The sequence below is a fragment of the Melospiza georgiana genome, chromosome 20, assembly GCF_028018845.1.
Source record: "Melospiza georgiana isolate bMelGeo1 chromosome 20, bMelGeo1.pri, whole genome shotgun sequence".
Lineage (NCBI taxonomy): Eukaryota > Metazoa > Chordata > Aves > Passeriformes > Passerellidae > Melospiza > Melospiza georgiana.
This window is the reverse complement of record NC_080449.1, coordinates 6,697,483-6,719,318: the sequence shown is the minus strand read 5'-3', so window position 1 is coordinate 6,719,318 and position 21,836 is coordinate 6,697,483. Positions and strand designations below refer to the sequence as shown.

The following is a 21,836-nucleotide window of genomic DNA, read 5'->3' as shown; positions in this document are numbered from 1 at the left end:
CATGTAATATCAGAATAAGTTAAAAATAAAGACAAATATCTGGGGAGCTGAGGTTATCTTGAGGCTTTTTTTCCCAAAAGTAGAGTGCCAGTACAGGCTTCCTATTAGAGTTGAACTGGGTGCAGGACATCTGCTCGGACTTATTTATACAATAACTGTGAAACCACTATTTATAAAATACTGGGATGTTATTTGTGAAAATGTGATTTAATAATGCTTTTTGTGTGTATGTGAAGGAGAAAAGGGACTTTATGATTTTTTAAAAAAAGTTCTGAGTTTAAGAAATGTGCAACTGATCCCTGCTGTCCACAGAGCCCACAGTGCAGAGTGAGTCCTGCTCCTCATCACTCTGCTCCTTAGCTCCAGCCCTGAGCTGAAGGCAGCTCTCTGTGAGTAAAAGGAGCTGCAGAGCCCTCTGCTCCTGTCACCTCTGCTCTGCTCCAGGGCCACTTGTAGCAGTGTGGTGGAGCACAAAACAGATCTGTGCCAAGGGGAAGGGTGCAGTCACCATCCCAGAAATGTGCAGCTGTGGCACTTGGGGATGTGGGTTGGTGGTGAGCGTGGTGCTGGTGCTGGGCTAGCAGCTGGACTCCATCCTAAAGGTCTTTTCCACCCTTAATTCTTAAGGTTGGCAGCTGGACTCCATCTTACAGGTCTTTTCCACCCTTAGTTCTGTGATTCCATGAAAGACTCAGTAACTTCCTGCCCTAATCCAGACTGAAACTGGACTCTACTCCAGAAATAGTTGGATGTAATTAAAGCTCTGTCAATCAATAATACTGCCATGACCTTGTCTGCACTGTGGGCTCCTTTACATGTCAACCTTTGTCTCATTCTTTGGCACCTCAGACTTCCTCAGCCTGCACTGGATGTCTTGGAAAGTTTTGTTACATCAGGAGAGGAAGTTTTTAGTGTTACACTTTCCTTGTTTTGTCATTTCGCTGTTTCTTTGCACCCCACTTCTGATACACTGGGAGGAGGAGCAGGGCTGTGGGATGCAATGGTAGTAAAGACTCCCAGGCTTCACAAACCCCTTTCTGGAGGCTGAATGCTGTTGTGTGTTTCAGGGAGCTGCAGATTTCCAGGCTCTGCTGATGGAGAAGGAGACCCTGCTGGCAGAGCTGCGCTCAGAGAACCTCAGCAAGGACGCTGAGAACCGCAGGCTGCAGAGAATCATCAAAGTCACTGGGCAGGAGCTGAGTGATCTCAATTTGGAAAGAGAGAAAATGGAGAAGGAGCTGGATGAAGCACAGCTGCAGAAGAGCAGAAGTGACAAAACCATTAATGTTATTATCACGTTTTTGCTTTATTTCTTACTCTAGAAATCATTCAGTGCTTTTGCAGGTCCTTTTCTAACAAAATTAGGTTTTTAATTTAAATAAGTTCTGGGAAGGAAATGCCTGACACTGCCTAATGCTGTGTGTGAAGATTGAGGAAAATTTTGGCACATAATCTGCACAGAGTAATATTTTAAATATAATTTTGATAGTTAGGTCCTAGGAAAAAAAAACATTAACTTTTAAAAGTGGTAAATGGTTACTGTTGATCCAGTTTTTCTGGTGGGAGAATCTGAACATCAGGATGATGTATGTTTACATTTCTGCCATATTTTTCTTGTTGCATGTCTATAGATTATCTTAAATTTCACTACTTAAACTTTCTTCTAATTGTGACCTGGAGCCAAACCTCAGCCTGCTCTCTGCTCTCCTAGCAGGGTCACTGTAAAGGCTGTATATTAAATAACCTCTGCTCGTAAAAGACCCAAAGCACAGGATTAATTGATCACAGTTTAACATAAAAAATGAGGTGCTGTTCATTAATTCTGCTGCTTCATATTCTCTTGAGGGTTTTTACCTTGCTGTGGGCATTCAGATGAGCTCTCCTGCTCCCAGCACTCACAGCTGATGCAACAAAGTGAATGACCGAGTTTCTCCTTTTCTTCATTTGGAAAAAAGGATGCACCTTCTGCTGAGGCTTTGACACAAACCACTTCTCACCTGAATGCTTTGTCATGTGGATTTTGTTAAAGTCTTTTCACCATTGCTTCCAGGAGGGCAGCATTTGCATAATGAGCAGAGTCCTGCTTGCATCCACAGTCTGATCCTCCTCAGTTAGGGATTAGTCTCCTGCTATATGAAATTACATAAAAGATTTAATGAGCCTGTCTTTATTCACTAGGTGTTTTGGTTCCATTATTAAATAAGGACCTTAATAAAGCAGGGAGATGTGGAAATTGCTGCTCCTGCACTATTCCTATAAACCAGCAGAGGGGTCTCTTTACCTGCAAATAAATGAAGTTCTTCTCCCCCTCCTACTCCCAATTTAAAGCATTTTTGTTTGATTGTCAACTGTGGTTTGGCTGCCATCACAAAATCTCTATCTTTGGTGTGCTTTGAGATTTCTTTGGGGTGTTGAGGTTAAGGAGAGCGAGAACAGATCGCTGCTGTCAGTGAAACAGCCACAAAGAACATTTATTGATTTGAAGTATTTTATATTTAACTGTCTTCTCTATTCAGATTTTTTTTTTCATCTCTCAGGGCAGCTAGAATATAACTGTACAGGAAAGACAGGAAAAATAGGACTGAGGAGGGAGTTGCTAGGGGATTTGAAGTTAGCTGGATTACAGAAGCCCTGTTTGACTCCATTATGTCCAAGTTTTTCATGTAAATGATGAGCTCCTCGGGGAAAAGCATTCCTGCCAAAAGATGAGCAGTCTTATAAAAATTATATCCCTAACCTATTTCCTACTCCTTGCAGAACAGCTGCTTCAATTTCAGAGCTGCAAGTACATTGGATAGAACCACATTGCCTGTGAAGTGTTGCCCATTAAGTAGTAGATATGTGGGAGTTAAACAATATGCTGTGAGATTTTGCTCTTTGACAAATAGGAGGCTGCTTCGGTGATCTGCTGCAAACTTTTTATGAGACAGCCTTAAAAACTCAGTTCTATTTATGCTCCAAGATGCCTATTCATCAGTGTTTCTATTTTGTTGGAATAAAGTTAGCAAAAAAAGTGTATAAACTGTAGAAAATGCCCTCAATCTCTGTAATGAACTGCTGCCCTAGCTCTTCACTCATTCACAGGGAAATTTGCAGTGACTTTCCATGTACTGTAATTGAGGTAATGCTAAATTTTGCATATATTCATTAAAAATCCCCAAACAACCCTCCTAAAATGTATTTCTGGGCCTGCTGTAAACCCAGTTTGTCTGGACATGAATTGGGCATTACTGTCCTGGAAAAGAAGAAGGTGAAACTAAATCAAATAAGATTGTTACACGTGAGCTGGTCATCCAGATCACAGATTTAGTCCAATTTTAGGAGTTTCCTGTATTAATGGGTTTAGATGTTCTTGAACCATGTTCCTGCCTTAGGGTGGGCAACTTTAAAAGGCATCTGAAAGAGCTTTTAAAGCTCTTTCTGTTCTGTGCTTTCCAAATAAGCATCACTATCAAGATGCTGTTTAACATCATTTAAAGCTCTTTGGAACAAGAAATTTTGGACTTCTATTTTTACACACTATTGGTGAGGAATAAACATCTCATCCTTGATGTTGTTCATGGCTGTGATGGTGCTGTGTCTGTAACAGGGCTGGAATGCTTCTTCCTTGAGAAGTTTGTTCAAATTTACATGACTAAACACTTCACATTCTCTCTCCAGGCCTAAATGTAGACAGTTCAAGTGTATTTACTAGATATTCATATTTGATCAGTTGGTTGGGGAAATGCATAATAACTCATTAGGCAGAATTTATTATTTAGTCTTCCTAGCTGTAGTTTAGCCTGAGAGGAAGATTTTGGAGCTTCACAACTTAATTATTCACCAAACTGGTTTTCATCTGACAAGGAGGGGGAGGCATCTGCTCCAGTCTTCTATATTAAGAGTGTTTCACATTCATTTTTCTTAGTTCAGCTATCATTAATCATAGGAAAGTCTCTTGGGGAAAAGGTTGGCAGGGAGAATTGCAAAGTTTATGTTCTGAGAGCTGTAGGTACTGTATTACCCTTGCTAGTCAATGGATAGAAACCAATAGATTTTCTCCCAGACAATTTGAGTGGTCAATGAGTTCAAACAAGCTGCTACAGTGATGGATAGTTTGGTGTGTTACACAATTCCAGCTCATGCAAAGAAGGTAATTTTCAGTCTCACCTTTAGCTTGCCTTGGGAAGGATTTAGGGAGTTCTGGGGGTAGAAATAGGAGAGGCAAAGTTATGAACAAATTGGAAATTTCACACAGGCTGTTCTGCTTTATCCACAATTACATCCCTTGTCAGTCCAGTTCTGCCCATAAACCTGGCCATTACTGAGTTCTGCTGTTTTAGGGCAGAATTCTGGTTTCTGCACCTGGCAGGTGCTGTGCACCAGGAGCACTGAGATGAGATAACAGGTTGTTGCAGCAGCATCTTTCTAACTCTGCATGTCTGTCATCTCCAAGCTGCTTCTGGTTTTCACTAAGAGTCACAGTGTTGGTCACTTGAAGTTGCAGGCCGGATGAAAAGTCCCCTGAAGTTTAATTGCAGGTAATGTGTCAGTTCAAGGCACTCAGTAACATGATAGCATAAAAATAACATTTAAAAAAGCCCAAGGAGTGACCTTTGTAGCACAGGGAATGTGATAACACTGCTGTTGATCCTTTGCTTCCAATTGCAGTGCTGTGTGGGAATAGGTTTAATGTGACCCACTTGAAGAGTTCCACAACTTGGAGCCAAAAGCCTTTGCAATTATCAGAGCTTCCCACTGCAGTTTGTATTTATAGGCAGCAGTTAGGGAAAAACAGGAACATATTGGAGAGTTTGGGTATCTAGACAAAACTTGGACCTGATTCTGCTGTTCTTCAGTTTTCTTAGTCAAGCAAGTGGTTCTTTTGCTCCTGAAAAAAATAATTTTGTAGAACTGAGGGTCAGGGTGTAATCATTCTTTGAATAACATTTGAGGGGATTTTGGGAGCTGTTAGGTGTTTCTTAGCTGAATCCTGGAGATGAAGCTAAAATGAAGAAAGTAAACCAAAAGGCTTTGTAAATGACATTTTGCATTTAATGTGCAAAATAAACAGAAATAAAACAGTGAAGTAATAAAATGATGTTAAGGATTTGATGTGAACCTGCATGAAGCAAGGTAATTAAGTCAAGGAAAGGACATAAAACAGTTTGTAAAGAGGCTACAATTAAAATGTCACTAGTGCTATTTCTTTGGACTTAGAATAAGAAACAACTATTAAATTTTAAAGCCCTGTGGAGGTAAAAATAAAGTTTATAAGTGACTACCATATGTGCAAACTATTTAAAGGGCTCATGCTACTTCACAAATGGGCCCTTTTGGGGAATAAATAGCAAACATTTATTTGAAGATGTAGGCTGTGTTACCTGGTTCTTTGGGTCTGAACAGAAGTTTAGATAGTATAAAGTCTCCTGCAAGTTTTAATTGTTTAATTTTAGGTAACAGCTCCTGTGTTACAAGTTTCTACCTCTCTTTCTTCTACACAATCTGTGCAGTAGAGGAAAAGTTTATAAAATGAGGTTGGTGTCTCCTTCAGCTGACAGTGTTGAAACTCCCCAGCCAACCAGCAAAAATGTTGGAAGTGACCCAAAACAGTGGTGGTGGGAGAGAAGGTGGAAGGACAGAGAAGCCAAGTTGGAAATTTTTTTACTGCCCTGTGCTCTTAAATGTTTTCCATTCTATCTGTGAGCTGGCTATAAATCCATGCTAACAATCTCATATATTCACATAGATGCAGTGATTGTCCTGGTGCCTAGCAGAGTATCAGGAACAGGAATTGTTTGATGTTACTTCTTGGGAGCCAAGGCTTTGTCAGGTGGCCAGACTTTGAAAGCCCATGGAGAGCTGTGGATTTTCAGCTGGAATGGGACAGATCTGTGGGGCTGCAGAGGAGAGCTGGGGTTGTGCTTGGTGCAGCTTAGGACCTGCTGCTCCTCCATTGCAGCATTCCATGTTGGTCCTAACAGAGTCCTTGGGACTTGCTGCTGTGTAGAAGCTGTTGCAAGAGATTGTTCTTGTGGTTTAGGAGCAGAATGTCCACATTTCGCTCCTGGGAAGCTAAGATGTAGAACAAATACAGCTAGTCTTGGAGCTGCAGGAAGTAATTAGCGGAGCCAGAGTCAAGATCAAGTTCTGTTCATCCCTTCTGATCATGAGCTTGACCTGGTTGGTCATTTGAAGTTTGTGTTCTTGTCAGAAGAAAAAAGTTTTTAACATTTCTGACCTTTTGTTTGATGCCAGAGTAACCAGTGTGCAACAATTTTCATGGTGTGATGAGAAAAAAGGCAAATGACAAACTGAATCACCTGTAAGCAATTTTCTCCTTTTTCTAGCCAGAGAGTAAATTGACTCAGAAATGAATGTTCATTCTGACAACATCTCTGTGCATAATATTCCCAACAGCCTTGTAGAACAGCCATTTTGTATGAAAAGCATTTAAACAACAACCTAGATTTATGGAAGAAAATACTGACATCTCATTTGAAAGTTGTTCTTTCTTTAATTGTATTCATTTATGCCAAGAGAAAGTGGCTTCAGTACATTCTTCAGTGACAGTGTGGGTTGTTAGTCTTAAACTTTCTTTAAAGCTGATTTGCTGCATATTCAGTTTTATTTTTTTTTGTAGGACCTTAGAAATCAACTAGAGAAATTACATGGTGAAATGACTGAGAAAGAAAAAGCAGTTGAACACCATTACAATATTCTTTTGAGTGAAAGCAATCAGAAACTGCAGAGCCAAGAACTTGTTATAAGGCAGCTGACAGACAGTGTCAATCACAAGGATCTGCTGCTTGAGGTAGGTAGACTTACTCTGAAATGAAAAATGGAAAGTTATCATTTGATTTTGTGTGGGGAATTATTACAAAATCAAGTTTGTAGTTGGAGTTATTGTTGATTTTGAAGATAATCCTTCACTTCTCATAATACTGTATTTGCAGAACAGGCCTGTAATTACAGAGTGTGTGACATTCCCCAGGATTTCTTGTTAGGGTTTTGTGAAGCGTGTGGACAGAGGGGGAAGAAAGCTTTACTAATACTTATGTAGGATTGTCACTGTTGTAAAAGCTCTGAAGTGCTCATGATTTTCAGTTTATTGTGCACAAAGTGGAAATTGATGAATAGATGCTGAAATATTTTATCTCCTTTTCTGGGAGCCCCAAGTGTCCTGTATGGGAATTTTCCTGCCTGAATGGCAACAGGACCCTGCTCAGTTTTCACAGAGTAAAAATTAGAGATGGTATTCAGCAATGCAGAGAGGAGATGAGGTTGCTCTGTACCTGGAGACAAAGGTGCATGCCTTGACTTCATTTTTTAATACTGAAAAGGTTGCATAGGTGGGGAAAGCTTCTTTGTATCATTTTATTTCACTTCTGATATCTTAAATTGAGCTGTTTTTGCAAGGTGTGTAAATAACATGTTCCAGGTCATCCTTGGATATTCTTCAGAACTTTGTTAGGTTTTGTGTTTTGCAGTTTCAAATTAGACTAAATTTTGTAAAACTACTTGTTTTCTTTTGTTAGAGACTTGATGGATCAGTTAAAGAAAAGGATGCAGAGCTGCAGGAGCTCCAGAATAAGTGCAAGAACCTTTTAAGAGCTAATGAAGAACTTGAACTGAAAAATGAGGGTTTAGTGAAGGAGAAATGTGCTGCACAGACTCAACAGTCAATTATCAAGATAGTCAGAGAGCTGGAGGTGAGTTTTGCATAACTGATCATTTGCAGGTAAGTACCTGAACTTCAAATTGAAGAGAATTTTGACTTTGGCTTCAAAGCTGTGGACTGATATATGTTGTAATTCACCATGTTATGTGCTCTGATGAATTTATATGGCATCACTAAATTCCCTGCTTTCAGATGTTTTGCCTGCCATAAAGAGGTGGAGTTTTTTTGGTGGTTAGGGCAGCCATAATTCACTGAGTGGGAGGATATCTGCATTTCTGGAGAGAGGTGCAGAGAGGAGTTTGTGTACTTTGGATAGATAAGGGGAAAGATTGCACAAAGCTGGTGCCCACAGGAGATAAATGGAATGTGAGGATAAATACAGGTAGGAGTGAAAACATGTCCAGGGCAAGAAGAAAACTGCTTTAAAGCAAAGAAGAATTTGTGCAGAAAAATAGATATATTTAAAAAGGATGAGCAATATGTGCCCATTACTGTATTTGATGCCATGAATTGAAAAGATTTGTACCTGAAGTGAGAGGTCAAAATTCAAAATTTTAGTTTTAGAAGTACTTCCTTCTCTCTTTACCTTCTGTTCTAGCAAAAAAAAAAAAGTCAGGTACTGTTAAATTTTTGAATCACTGCCTGACTCCATCAGTGCATCATGGTGTACAGATCATTGAACAAATGAGCTGCTTTTGAAGGTACATTTCTTGTCTCTTTTTGTGTTGTTTGCAGCCTGATGTGTCAAGGTTTCTAAAAGCATCAGGCAAGGTTAAAATAATTAGACTGGTACACAGTAATGGTGGAGAAAGCTTTTTCATTTCTTTGATAATATGTCAGTCATTAACAAGACTTTCTCAAGGAAGCTCAGAACAAAGGGAGCAAATGGCAAAGGAAACATAAGTGCAGTGTTTGGGTCACATTCTGAGCAGTGTGGTGGTGAGATGATGAATGTGATGGGCACTGTAATTAACCATGGGAGGGACAAGAACGTGTGGAGTCCTGGTGGTGTGACCAGCTCAGAGAAAAGGAGCTGCAGCCCTGTTTGCCTGGGCAGCAGTGAAGGTTTGTGCCAGTGATGTGAATGTGCAGACACAGAAAATGGTCTGGGAAAGGCTGGGGAGAAATTCCACTTGTGCACAACAAACTGCAGTGCATGCACCTCACTTCTGTCACAAAGGGACCTGGGGTGGAAAATCACAGGGAATTAATGGAAATCAAACAGTGAGTTGCCTGTGTAGCCCTCCCTCTGTTCAGGTGGGTAACCAGGGCAGGAGCAGTGCAGGAAATCACCCAGACCCACCTTCTAATCACAGCCCATTCTCTGCTCCGTGCACTCAGTGACTGAACAATAGCTAATCACAGCCCATTGTCCTCTCAGCTCAACCTCTGTGTCACCTATCTCCTGCAAGGACCCACTTGGGCATGTTAATCAGCAGTTTTTGGACACAGATTAGCCAGAGCTCTGCTCTCATTGGCTGCCTGCCACTCTTGGATGGGTTTGCTGTGCTGCACTGACTCTCAACAAACCCACAGCTGGATCCTCCCCACCAGAGGGGACAGAAACCAGGCTCTTCAGCCTCACTGAGCTTTTAAAGTTGAAGGAATTGATTGGAGAGATACAGAACTTTTCTTTCTTTCAGCAGATCTTTGTAGTTTATTTTAATGTATTGATAAATTTTAAAGCAACCAACATCCAGAGCTTTGCAGGATGCCTTGGCCAGGCCAGGAAATATAAATTACAGGTTCTAGTTTTGGAGTTTGGATTTTTGAGCCACTGTCATGGTCTAGAGACAGTGAGTGAGGGCATTGATAATTAGGGGAGTTTGACAACTTCTGACTTGGGGATCTCTGAAGTCTGAGTTAAATGTGTTTTGCAGACAAGGAATTTAGAAATTGGAAGAAATGACCAAATTCTAGTGATGGATGAATGGATGGATCATTGAGGAGGTATAGCTAATATCCTTCTCTCAGTCATTTATCCTTTAACCTTCAGAGATTTTGAAATGATCCTGAGGGTTGTTGGAACATTCAGTGAGGTAACCAGATATTCATGTGACATTGCCAATAAGTTATTTATTGTGGGGGGTATAAACCTTTTACTTTCATTGCTTACAATCTAAGGAACCTTTAATGAAAATAAGTTATGTTTTCCACCACTGCTGCTTAGGAATAGTATTTCAGACTTAAATATAGACTTTAACATATTAGATTGCCTCCTTTCACGGGAATATAAATCCTTCACTGCAATATGGTCCTGGATGTCTTGCAGCTATCTCCTCTAACACATTTTCCCTCACACCATGTGTCAAGAGGTTTAATGTTTCATTAACTCCCACAGCATTACAGTCTATTTAAGTTACAGAGCTGCCTTATGTTTTGTGTACCGTCGGGGAGTTGATTGAAATAATTCACTCCTACGTGTTATTTAGAAATGACAGTAATAATGTACAAAAAAAAAGGGACGTTCATGCTGCAAATCCTCATCCTTAATATGCATGAAAGATTCTGAAAAAATCAGGAACACATCCTCGTGATTTTGCTAACCTTTACCCAGGTAGTTGAATTTAGAATTTAATAATTTGTGTATAGCCTGTGACATTTGGAATTAAGAAACAGCTCGTGTCTCCTGTTAGGCAGAAAGAGTTAGGAGTATTTCATGAGGTTACTGAGATTTTGGTACAAATGGAGAACCCAACACGTGAATCCTAAAAGGAACAGGGTTTGTGTGTGGCTCTGATTTGTTCATGCAGCAGCCATTCCTTCCCTCATTTGTGCTCACTAACTCTGCACAATGACAGTGCTCTGCCAGGGCTTCAGAAAGAGCTTTAATTAGGGTAGAATTCTGTAGTGTCTTCAGTAATAATTGCAAGGTTTGCATCAGACATATGGAGGAGTTCACTAGAACTTTTAACAGACTGTGAAACAACTAAATTAAGTAAAAAGATTAATTCTTTCCTGTTGCTTTCTACGTCATTGGTCAGTGTTTGTGATCAAACTTCTCCAACTTAAATTACAACCCATGTATTTCTTGCTTAATGTCTGTTCTTGAAAGGCTGAGATTCCAGCATGTTGATAAGACTCCTTAATTTAGGCTGCAAGATGTACTTTTAAACTTTTTTTTTCATGAGATTATTTTATTACTGGCCTCTGGATCACCCACCTCCATCTGTTTTTGTGTTTCTCTGTGCTCAGTCAGCAGCTTTGCTGGGAGCTCTTCCTCTGCTCATCTAGATAATAAATTAGATGTGAAGCTCAGGATTTTTCACTTTGATACAGAATAGTATTTAATGTCTAAATTGCACTAGAACCTGGAAATGTCTCTTAGATGCAGCCTTTAGGTACTGTTAAATTTTTGAATCGCTGCCTGACTCCATCAGTGCATCATGGTGGACAGATCATTGAACAAATGGGCTGCCTTTGAAAGGTACATTTCCTGCCTCTTTTTATGTTGTTTGCAGCCTGGTGTATCAAGGTTTCTAAAAGCATCAGGCAAAGTTAAAATAATTAGACTGGTACACAGTAGTGGTGCAGAAAGCTTTTTCATTACTTTAATGATGGGACTTTCTCAAGGAAGATGATGGCAGCTGAACGTGGAGCTCCTGTCCCAAGGCAAGGTCACTCCTTCAGAGACCCTGGAGCATCAGTGGTGGGAGCTGCAGCAGGACCTGTCAGGCAGGTTCCCTTAACTGGAGTCACCTGAGCACAGCTTGATTACACTTGCAAAACATTATTTAACATGCTTGCTGGCATATTGTGAAGTAAGAGTGTAAATAATTAAAAGTAAACACCGGTTGTCCTTGCTTTTGTGCTGTTTACTTTGCAGAACACTGAATTGTTCAAATTAGCAGTCTTTGCATCTTTAGTGTCAACTAACGAGATTCTATTGTAGCTGAATTTTTTTTGGTTGCAATTTCCTCCTTAGGAATTGCAGTTGGAATAATAACAGCTGCTTAAAACTCCTGGGTGTAGGTTTCTTCCTTGTTAATGATCTGTTCACTAATGATTTAGTATCTCTTAAGAGTTCCCTTAGCTGAAATTCTCCCTTAGCTGTGGCACCTTTTTTGTTCCTCCTTTCAGTTTTCAGTCAAAATAGAAAATAGAGAGAACCAAAAATTCTTTAACAAGAGGCAGAATTTGTCTCTGATATTAATACATCTAAATTTGCTATAATATCCCAGTTATTTTCTCTTTGGAAATGACTGATATCTTAGATACTTTTACATAGTAAGTGCAAGAAAATACTCCATTAAATAGATGCATTTTTTGCTTCCTGCTGAAAAAGTGACTCTCTGGTTGTTTTGGAGTGAAAAAGTCTGGGGAAATTAGTGGATCCTTACTGAGAATGTACCATAAGAGTTTATGTTTATTCTTATAATAATAATATTATCCTTTCTGTGAGTAAGACTGCAGATAAACCATTTTCTTCACACAAATGAAGCAGCAGCTTGTAGTGTGCAGAAAACTGACTTATGGAGTATCTGATATGTTCATCCTTTATTTGGGGCTCAATATAATCCTTCTTGTGCAGAGCTGGAACAGAATTTGATGGATCTCCTCACCCCAAAAAAGCCAGTTTTATCCAGAACCCAAAGAGGACTTGTTCTAAAATGTGTGCTTGGAGCTTTGGCTTGCTTGCTCCCCTTCCCCTCCTCTGGGTTAGCTGCCAGCCAGGTTGTTCCCGTTGTGGGAACCTTGGGAGTGAGGATGCTTTTGTTGGGGATGGGGGAAACTTCTGAGGCTGTGAGAGAAGTGCTGGGGCACTGCTGAGGTGTGTGATCCACTCATGGTGGGTGCCCAGTGAGCACTCTTTGCCTCCCTCAATAACAGCTGGATTCAAGGACAGTGAGTGGTTCTCAGATCCCTGTTGGTGATCCTGTTCAGAAAATTGGGGTTTCAGCTGCTTCCACAAGTGCTTCAGGACACCAGCACACACATGGGCACAGACATGAAAATCACATTGTAAACACAGGATGTTCTTCTTTTCATTCAGGAAAATAAAGAAGCTGAATATGAGAGGCTGATCCTGGCTTTAAGGAAAGAACAGAATATTTATTCTACTCTAGTGAAGACCTTCAAGGAGTCAGATAGGTAAGTGCTTCTGCTTTGGGGGATAATCTGAACTCAAAGGGCAAAAGTCAGAAGTTGTAAAAAAATGTGCAGCTTTACTGGAGATTAGTTTGTTCTGGCCAGTTGTTTATAAGCTCTCTGTGGTAGTCTCTAAAGAGAAATATTTATGTAAGTGAGTTTCTATTATCTAAATTACTTAAAATGTTTCTTTTTAGATTGGAATCTCAAATGAGCCCTGTTTCCATTTATGTACCAAAGTAAGCAGCTGGATTTTCCATACTTAGGTCTTTTGTTTTTGCATCTGTTGTAAAACCAAATTTCAGTGAACTTTTGGGCACTGGACAATTTGCCATTTTTTACTCCGAAAATACAGATAATGCTTATCTTAAAAGTGACACTGTGAGAATTTTCATGAGAATATAAATATGCAAGATTTGGGAGAAGGTTAAACAAAACAGCGTAATTGAAGTTTGCACAGTACACTTTCAGTGCAAAGCATTGAAAAGGGTGGCAGGACCAAGTGGTTTTTAACCTTTTAAAATCAAAGAACCCAACAATTCAGAAAGAAATCTGCAGCCTACTCTGTATGCTGTTATTGCTTGGCAGTTGAGGAGGAAATGTTATCATAAAGAAAATTCTTAGTCTGTAGACAAATGAAATTGAAATGTTTTATAAATAATTTACTGCTATAATTGCAAATTTCTTAATGAAGTATTTAAAACATTTGACAGCCAGCTCCTGAAAGCAATGGCTTATACCTGCCAGCTTTGGGGGAATGTTTATTTATATTTTGCAGTTATTTTATAGACCACTGTAGTTTGGAAACCATAAAGAGAAGTGGCACTAGACTAGATGAGATCTGTGTGTGAGTTAAACACTTAGCAGCAATGCCAGCTTGTGCTTGGCCACAGCTCAGGACCTGCTTTAGATACTAGAAAAAATAATGAAAAATAATTTTAGCAGTCAGCTGATGGAGATTATTTCTGATTTCATATGAAGAGTGGGACTTGGCAGTGGCTCCTGCTCTGTGGGCAGGGAGAGGCTCCACAGTCTGTACAGCAATGACAGCAAAGCTCTGAATCTGGCTGTTCTAGGATTCTTTTCAAATAAGCAAACCCAGAACTGCAGGTGTAATCACTGGGATTTTGATATGAGCTTCTGTAGGATCAGGATCATTACTCCTGATCCCTGATGCGGGATTTTGAGTGCTGTGTCCAGTCCTGGGCCCTCATTTTGGGAAGGATGTTGAGATGAGAGCATCCAGAGGGGGCAACGAGGCTGGAGAGGGGCTGGGAACACAAACCCTGTGAGGAACCCCTGAGGGAGCTGGGGGTGCTCAGCCTGCAGAAAAGGAGACTCAGGGGTGACCTTATCAATCTCTACACCTTCCTGAAGGGTAGTTGTACTCAGCTGGGGCTGGGCTCTTTCTCCAGCAGCACTGACACAGCCAGAGCACACAGCCTCAAGCTGCACCAAGGGAAATTCAGGTTGGATATCAGGAAAAAGTTTTTCACAGAAAGGGTGATAAAGTTCTGGAGTGGCTGCCCAGGGAGGTGCTGGAGTCCCCATCCCTGGGTGTGTTTAACAAAGCCTGGATGCGGCGCTGGGTGCCAGGGTTGAGTTGAGGTGTCAGGGAACAGGTTGGACTCGATCTTGAAGGTCTCTTCCAACCTGAGAATTCTGTGGTTTTGTGATTTTAGAGTGCATGGAGCAGTCAGTGCCTGTTGTGCCACAACAGCAGAGGATGCACAGTGAGCTAGGGCTTGGAGCTGCTCTTTTTCCTCCATCTCCCAGTTTTAGGGGTTGGAACATGCTGGAAAATTCATCAAGGCTTGAATCCCAGACTTCTGGGGAATGGGTAAACAAGCCCTGCAGATACACAGATGAGGAAGCTGGGTTTAATTGCCATCAGCACTGACATGGATTTTGGGCAAACATCTGTTTTCTTGCTGACATCTTCTTTTAGGCAGTATTTATTTTAAGCAACCTGGGTGGTTATTTTTCAAAATGAATTACTGGATGTCAGGACCAAGACATTCCTTCTCTCTCCAAGAGGGGAATCAGGGCTTGTTCTTATAAAACCTTTAACTCATGGAAAGGAGAAAATGTGCTTACCTGGCTTCTAGTCATGTGTTGGTTTGGTTTTACTCTTAATCTTTTTTTGCTGAGCATTTAAGAGAGCTCTCACTTCAAAGAAGCTCTTGTATGAGGAAGAATTGTTTAAAGCAATAGTTTCTTGTGCGGGAAGCCCTGACAACAGCACACTTGTCAGGAGACAGACTGAGAGGCTTTTCATACTTGCAGCCTTTTAATTAATGTGCATCTGCAATACTGTGTTATTCTCATGCAAGTATGATGTGCTCTGTGCTCCTGTACAGTCTCCCATCAGGTGGATTGAAAATTTTTTTTAAAGATCCCTGAATTCTCTGTCATTTAGTGCAGTGGCTTGGAAATTCTGCAGCAGCTTAATTTATCTTAAAACACTAAGTGAGGTAAATGCAAAAATAAATAATACAAAGAATTCAGTAACAGCTTCTTATTTATTTTTTATTAAATCAAATTTATTTCAATTTATTGCAATTTCAGGTTGGTTTATATTCAGCATTTAAATTTTTTTACAGATTGATCAGAACTGCCTTGTTGGTGTAGTTGAAGGGTGTGGGAAGATGTAGCAAGGGGCAGCTGATGCTGAAGAGCTTCAGTAGCAAAGTTGCTTAAAAATTAATTCACCTCAAAAATTATAAATTCTAAGTTTGAACATTTATTCCTCACTGTGGTAACTGAGACAATTGAGACAATTTAGAACTCAAGGGATCTTTTTACAGACTGTGGATAAATGAAGAAATAAAACAGTTAGTTATGTCTGGGTCCTATTTTCAATGGAACAGAAGCTTTTGATATTTTTCCTAAGTGCAGGATTAGATTATCTGGTGGAGCTCTGTGGCAAGGGAACAAAGTTTCCATGGTCACCACATAATGGAATACACAAAGCCATCAGCATTATGTGATAATGATATTTTTCTGGCACAGTTTTTAGAAGATAGTAATTTAGATTTTCCTTAAAAAGAACTGCTCAGAAAGAGGCTGGTGGAAGAGCTCTGTCATGGGGAAGCTGATTTAGGCAGCAGAGCCCAAAAGAGCAGGAAAATGCTGTGTATGTAAACATTTAATCTCCTCTTTCTATGTAGGGATTTGTTTGTGCTTATGCATCAGAATGATGGAAGTGTGGGATGAAACCCAGCCATGGGGAATGGGGAATGGCTGCAAGCCTGAGTGGAGAAAAAACAGTGCACACCAAAATGTTTTGAGTTGAATCTCAGAGATTTATTTGTCCCTTTTTTTCCCCAGTATAAATAGCTTGCAAGTGGAACTGAACAACATTTTCATGTTGAGAAAACAACTGGAGGAAGATGTTTTAGGTAACAGGAATCTCCAGAAGATTTTACAAGATCAGATTAAGGACATGAAAAATCACAAAGGTTTGTATCTGTGCCCAGCCCAACCGTCCTCTAGCACAAAGGAAAAGTGGTTTTATTACAGTCAGTTTGCTGGCATGGAGATAAAATATTTGAGAGTAAAAAAAGGTGTGAAAATATTTCTTTTTGAAAGGTGCAAAAAGATTTCTTTTTGACTTTCTATACAGATGATTTGGTGGATTTGTAACAGAATGCCTTGGAGCAATCAGGGCACATACAGAGGGAGAGTTTCTCTCTTTCCATGCAGCAAATGTTAGAAATTCCATGGCAGTTCTACTGCAGGGATCATTTCATGCTGCCTGCAGCTTTGTACCCACAGAATTGACTGTTTTCCACAAAAATCAGAGATTCCTGCTTTGGAATCACCTGATGGCCATGGCATCACTTTCTGACCATGGGGTGTAATCACTTCCCAAGGAGTGGCTCAGGCACTGGTAACCTCCTCCTAACAGAAGTATTTCCAGAGAAAGAAAAAAAAAAAAATACCTAGAAGTTTTGTTACTTAGTAATTCAGAAAAAGTAGAGCTTTTAAATATAGCTTAGCTTCTGGCTTTTTTGCTGTATGTCTTGGGAGGTGTTTTTAGTATATTCTTAGATATAGAAAAGAATAATATAAGTGGGTATCATTAAATAGTTTACTGCATATGTACAAGATGTTTCTGTTTTATCCCATAGGGGATATATAAATAACAGTAAAGCCTGTTCACTTCCCCTTTCAACTTAGATTTTCAATTTTAGCATCACTTGACAGCTCTGATAAGTGACAAAAGGTAAACTTCAGCTGTTTCAGAGTTTCCAACCTCAAAAGCCCAGAGATAATCAACAACCAGGCTGGGCCAAAGGTTCTTGTGGATACTCCAGGGTTCTCAGGAGCTGTTCTGCTGAGGGTGAGGCTGGTGGGAATAAAGGCTGGAAAATTAGTAATGATTTGTGACTTTTTGGGTCTTTGCAGCAGCCACAGGATCAGTGTCAGAACTGGGAGAAGGATTTGCATGTCTCTTCTTTGTCCTAATTTAGTTATGCTTTCTCCCTATCTAATCAGATTTATTTCTAGAATTGTCTGCCATTTATATTGTAAATAAACAGGTGTTTATTGAAACATAAATAATTCCTGCAGTTATAGAGGCAATGAATAAGTAACTATTTTCAATCCAATTACTGCATTCTTTTGACCCAAAAGCAAAATAAGTTCATTAACTTTGTCTAACCTGGCATTTTTCCTTGAGACCTTGTTAAACTATAGTTAAAATAGAATAACTATTCATGCCTAACTTATCCTTCCTAAAAATTATTTCTAATTGTAGTGCTAAATATGTAAATTATAATTCAGAATAACATTCACAACTCATGCTGATAGCCACAGAAAATTCAGCAAGTCTGTGTGACAGAAGCACAAAGAAATATGAGGACAAATTTTTTTCAATTAAACAGAAAGCTTATTTTGGGAATGAAACATTCTGAGTGGCCTCCCACAGACTTACTGGAAGGTTCTTATTGGAAATGTCCTGTGCATTCTATGCTGTGTTTTCCTGCAAATGGAATTTCTGAAATAATGTCTGTCCTTGGCTGTTTTGGCAGATGAAACTCTATCTTTCTGTGGAGATCAAACATCTTATATGAGTATCTGTTTAGGAGAACAAGACCATTTAAGCCTTCAGATAGACCATCTGTCTCTGGAAGAACTTAAAAAAAAGGTATTGATCTTTTTCATTACTTACTGTTCCTAATGGCTTAATTCTGCTTTGTTTCTAGTTTCTGTGTCTCTCACAGAAACATTTTTTTAGATGCAGTTGGGTAGATCTGCAAGGATTTGAAGCTCCCATCTCTGTGGTTTGTGACCCACCTTTTATGAACTATTTAGACTTTGTTACACCCATGGGCTTCAGAACCAGCTGAAGGCTGAGTGATTTCCAGCCAGGGTTTTGTGATCTTGGACACCTGGGCTCAAGGTTTTGACTCAGTACAAGTTTCAGCTTCATCTACATCATCTCCAAAGAAAGGTTTTGCCTTGAGCATCCCACAGTGTGTATTTCAAGTACTTTTATTAATCATGGAGGTGGTGGTGTCTATATTCTGTATAGCACACTCCACCCCAGGATTTGCAAATTTTTTGGTAAATAGGGCATGTTATAAAATAACCCTGAGGTGAATTCTCTATTCTGTGTAAGGAGAACTGAAATTCAGAGATGAAATATGCAGCCCAAACAATGAATCTGTATTGGAGTTCAGAAACTTCTCTTTCTCCTGATCCTGCACAGTGACATCTGATCCATGCACCAGTTCATGACAAGAAATAATTTTGAATATAGTTGGTTGGGAGTGAGCATAAGTGAAGTTTTTCTGTTTCTCAGGGACAGCTGAATTGTAGGCAGGTGCTCATGCTCTGGAGGTGGGTAGTCTGAAGGAAGGAAGTTTGTCTTACTTGGAACAGGTGTCCCTAAAAAAACCCCAGATTGAGTCCCAGTGCCATTCTGGGGTTTCACCACTTTTATCTCTGAGCATGTTCCTTCAGAAGGCTCAAGGACACTCAATAGCAAAAGTCATTTATAGGTAATTTCTTACTGGAACAAGGGTGTGACTGAAAGCTGACCTGGTTTTCCAAGTATATTAATTGGTCTGATAAAAAATTTCACTTTTTTCTCCAAACTTCTTGATACACTTCATGGCTTTGTGGCCATGAGAGTTTTGAACCCAACTGCCCAGTCAGATTCTGTGTCTGTGAAACTGCTCAGAATGAGATTGGCTTTTAAAGGGGCTTGGAGAAAGAAGAACATCTTGTTCCTGAATGCTGCTTCCTTCCAGTAATGCTGGTTTTTTTCTTGTATTAAATGTTTCTTCTCAGATCAGCTGTTGGTGTGAGTGCCCTCAGATTTGTCCTTGCTACTGAGTCCTGAAATTTGTTACCTAAACTTAATAAGAATGATACAGACTGTGAACTACAGTGATCCAAATGAAGGTCCCTTGAACACTAATTCACAAATACAGCCTCATGTTTCCATACCGAGGGAGATGAACACAGAGCAGATACACAAACCCAGTGCAGTTTGCATTTAGCTGGAGATTGATCTGCCATCATTTGTTTTCCCTCTAGTTTGGATGTTACCAGTTCTGCTTGTTCTTCCTTTGGTTGTTTAGGTTGCTGACCTGCTCCTGATGGTCAAAGAGCTGCAGTCAATTAATCAAGAGCTTAAGGCAAGACAGTCTGGGTGTTGTACAAAGGATTCTCAAGGAAAGGAAGCACTGGAAATACTAAACCACAGAGAGGTAGGTTTTCTGTTTTAGAGTCTGATCTCACATCCAATCTGCCTTTTGGAGTCGTTTACATCAGTGCAGGAGTGTAAAGCCCTTGGGGCTGAGGTTGCTAATTCCTTATAATAACTTTTTAAATTAATGATGTAAACAACTTTAACATGTTAGCATGACAGAGAAGCAGCTCAATGCAAGTGTTCAGTGATGTGTCAAGTTGATTTTAGGGAAGCAACATCCTCATTTAAATATTAATTGGGTCTGTGATCTGTTTGTTTTGTCAATTGAAAGGGAGGGAAATAGTTAACTTTACAAAGAAAGCAATATCTTAAAAAACATTTTAGTTATTCCTGAAAGTCTGTTTTTATTGCATAGTCATTCTCAGGTTGTGTCTAATTATTTAAGAGTTTCCTTCAGATCTCTGATGCATCTTCAAAATAGGAGGGTTCAGTGTAGACAAAACCCAAGGAATAGAACTTCAGCTCACTTAAACACATGGCTGGTTCTTCATAAAAAACAGAGAAGTGCCTGAAGAAGGGGCCAGCACTGTAGTGGGCTGCTGAGGGGTGCCAGGAAATAATTCCTGATGGGTGTTTCATTCATTTCCCCAAAGCTGGGACTGGTCTCAGCTGTGGGCAAAATCCTTGCACTGGGAGCATTTTGGGTGCTGGGTCCCCACATGTGTGTGTGAGTGGTGAAGGTTGTCCAGGAGGTTCTGGGTGACCCTTCCAGCTTGGAAAGTGTTACTTGAAATGTGGTAATTCAAACACTGGTAATTCAAACACTAGTAGTGTTTGTCTTTATGTTCCTTTGTGGCTTTTGCTTTCAGCTCCATCCTTGTGCAAAATGTATTGAAGAGGAAGGAAAAAATACAAAAGGAATGATGATAGTGCTGGTACTTTGTGTCTTGAATTCCTGAATTAAACTCAAAAGAGCAAGATTAGAAATAATTTGAATCAGTTCTGTGCAGGACTGGCTGATTCAAGAACTAGGACTGTGGAATTAATGTTTTTTTTCTGCAGAACTCAGGAAAAAAGCTCCTGTCTTTTCCTGGATGTGCTGCAGGTATACTGGGACAGTCACAAAATATTTTTGCTTCTTCAGTTTTAAGACACAGTCATGCTGTCTTTAATTAAAGTATATTTAAAATTAGAAACAGACCTTTAGGTGTGCCATGGTTTTATTGAAATAGTGAATTTATGTGTCAACGAGAGGTTTGGGAGAAGAGCTGGTGGATGATCCCTGTCCAGGTGCCTGCACTTTCCATAATTAACATTTTTAGCAGTTTGTCTCGTTATCCTGCAGAGGGCTCTGCATCCCCGTGGATGCCACAGTGAATTCCAAAGGAATTCCTGTCCTGTACAGGATTATGGTGACAGGATCCCCTCGACATGATAGATACATCCAGGGCTGCTCACTGAAGAAACTGCAGAATCAGATGTGAAATGACACAGAGTGAGGCTTCTAAAATATAAATAAACTTCAACGTTCTGGGAAAGGAAATAGGAAAGTTAAATATGGATTTTAATCAGTGTCAGAATGATTGTGGTACTATGGAGCTCAAAAATGAAAGGATCTGTAGTTAAAAGTTTTTAGTTCAAAAGCTATCAGGTGTGGCAATAAGGGGATATTGGGTTATGGGTGTCACAACAGTATGTTTTGAATATTAACAGCCACTCTCAAAAACCTCTTACTTTTTTTTTGTGTGTGTTTTTTAAGCTAGAATTTGTTGGCAGGTAGTGCTGAGGTGACACTGACATCTGTGTTATAACAGGAATTTGGTTCTGGGATCTTCCTCAGGTTCTTACAGTGCTCCCATCCTGCTTTTCCTTCCCAAAGGCAGAGCACAAATCAGGAACGTGCACATTCCTGACAGCCCCTTGTCCTCTGCTCCTTGGCTTCCTGCTCGTGCTGGGAGGGAGAAGGAGGAGAGGAAAAGGTTGTTTTTGTGCTGTCCTCTGAACATCTGCCTTCTCAGAGAGGAGCAGCCTCAGTGATTTCAGCCTTCAGGGCTCTGGGGAGCTTTGCAAACCAAGCACATCAGTGCTTCATTTAGGAGAAACATTCTCCTGGTTTTCAGTCTCCACGGAAATACTTGCAAACAGGCAGCTTATTTTTGGTAGAATTATCTTTCTGGCCTTAAGACACTTATTTTCTTTTAATATTTTGTTGCACATGAGGTCATATTCCTTGGAGTCCAGGATGTGTCAGCCTCTCAGACACAGGACCATAGTGCAGTGATTTATTGTCACTGTGTATTTACAACCTGTTGGTCTTATGCAGTAATTTCATTAATGAATCCTCACTTATTAAACCAAGTACTAGCCTGGGAAAAGCTGATACTAAATAATGCTGACCCATAAAATGTAGTTGAATTGCATGGA

General features: G+C 40.0%; 1 protein-coding gene across 3 annotated transcripts in view; it reads left to right on the top strand.

The window, feature by feature from the left end:
- The window catches only part of CDK5RAP2 (CDK5 regulatory subunit associated protein 2), a 70,866-nt gene that overhangs the window by 11,714 nt on the left and 37,316 nt on the right, over nucleotides 1–21,836 (top strand). For all 3 annotated transcript variants that reach the window (XM_058038160.1, XM_058038157.1, XM_058038159.1), the window contains exons 12-18: nucleotides 1,068–1,286; nucleotides 6,623–6,793; nucleotides 7,518–7,691; nucleotides 12,654–12,751; nucleotides 16,079–16,209; nucleotides 17,785–17,900; nucleotides 19,342–19,470. In XM_058038160.1, coding sequence (XP_057894143.1) covers nucleotides 1,068–1,286; nucleotides 6,623–6,793; nucleotides 7,518–7,691; nucleotides 12,654–12,751; nucleotides 16,079–16,209; nucleotides 17,785–17,900; nucleotides 19,342–19,470 — 1,038 coding nt within the window. The remainder of the gene's footprint in view (nucleotides 1–1,067; nucleotides 1,287–6,622; nucleotides 6,794–7,517; nucleotides 7,692–12,653; nucleotides 12,752–16,078; nucleotides 16,210–17,784; nucleotides 17,901–19,341; nucleotides 19,471–21,836) is intronic.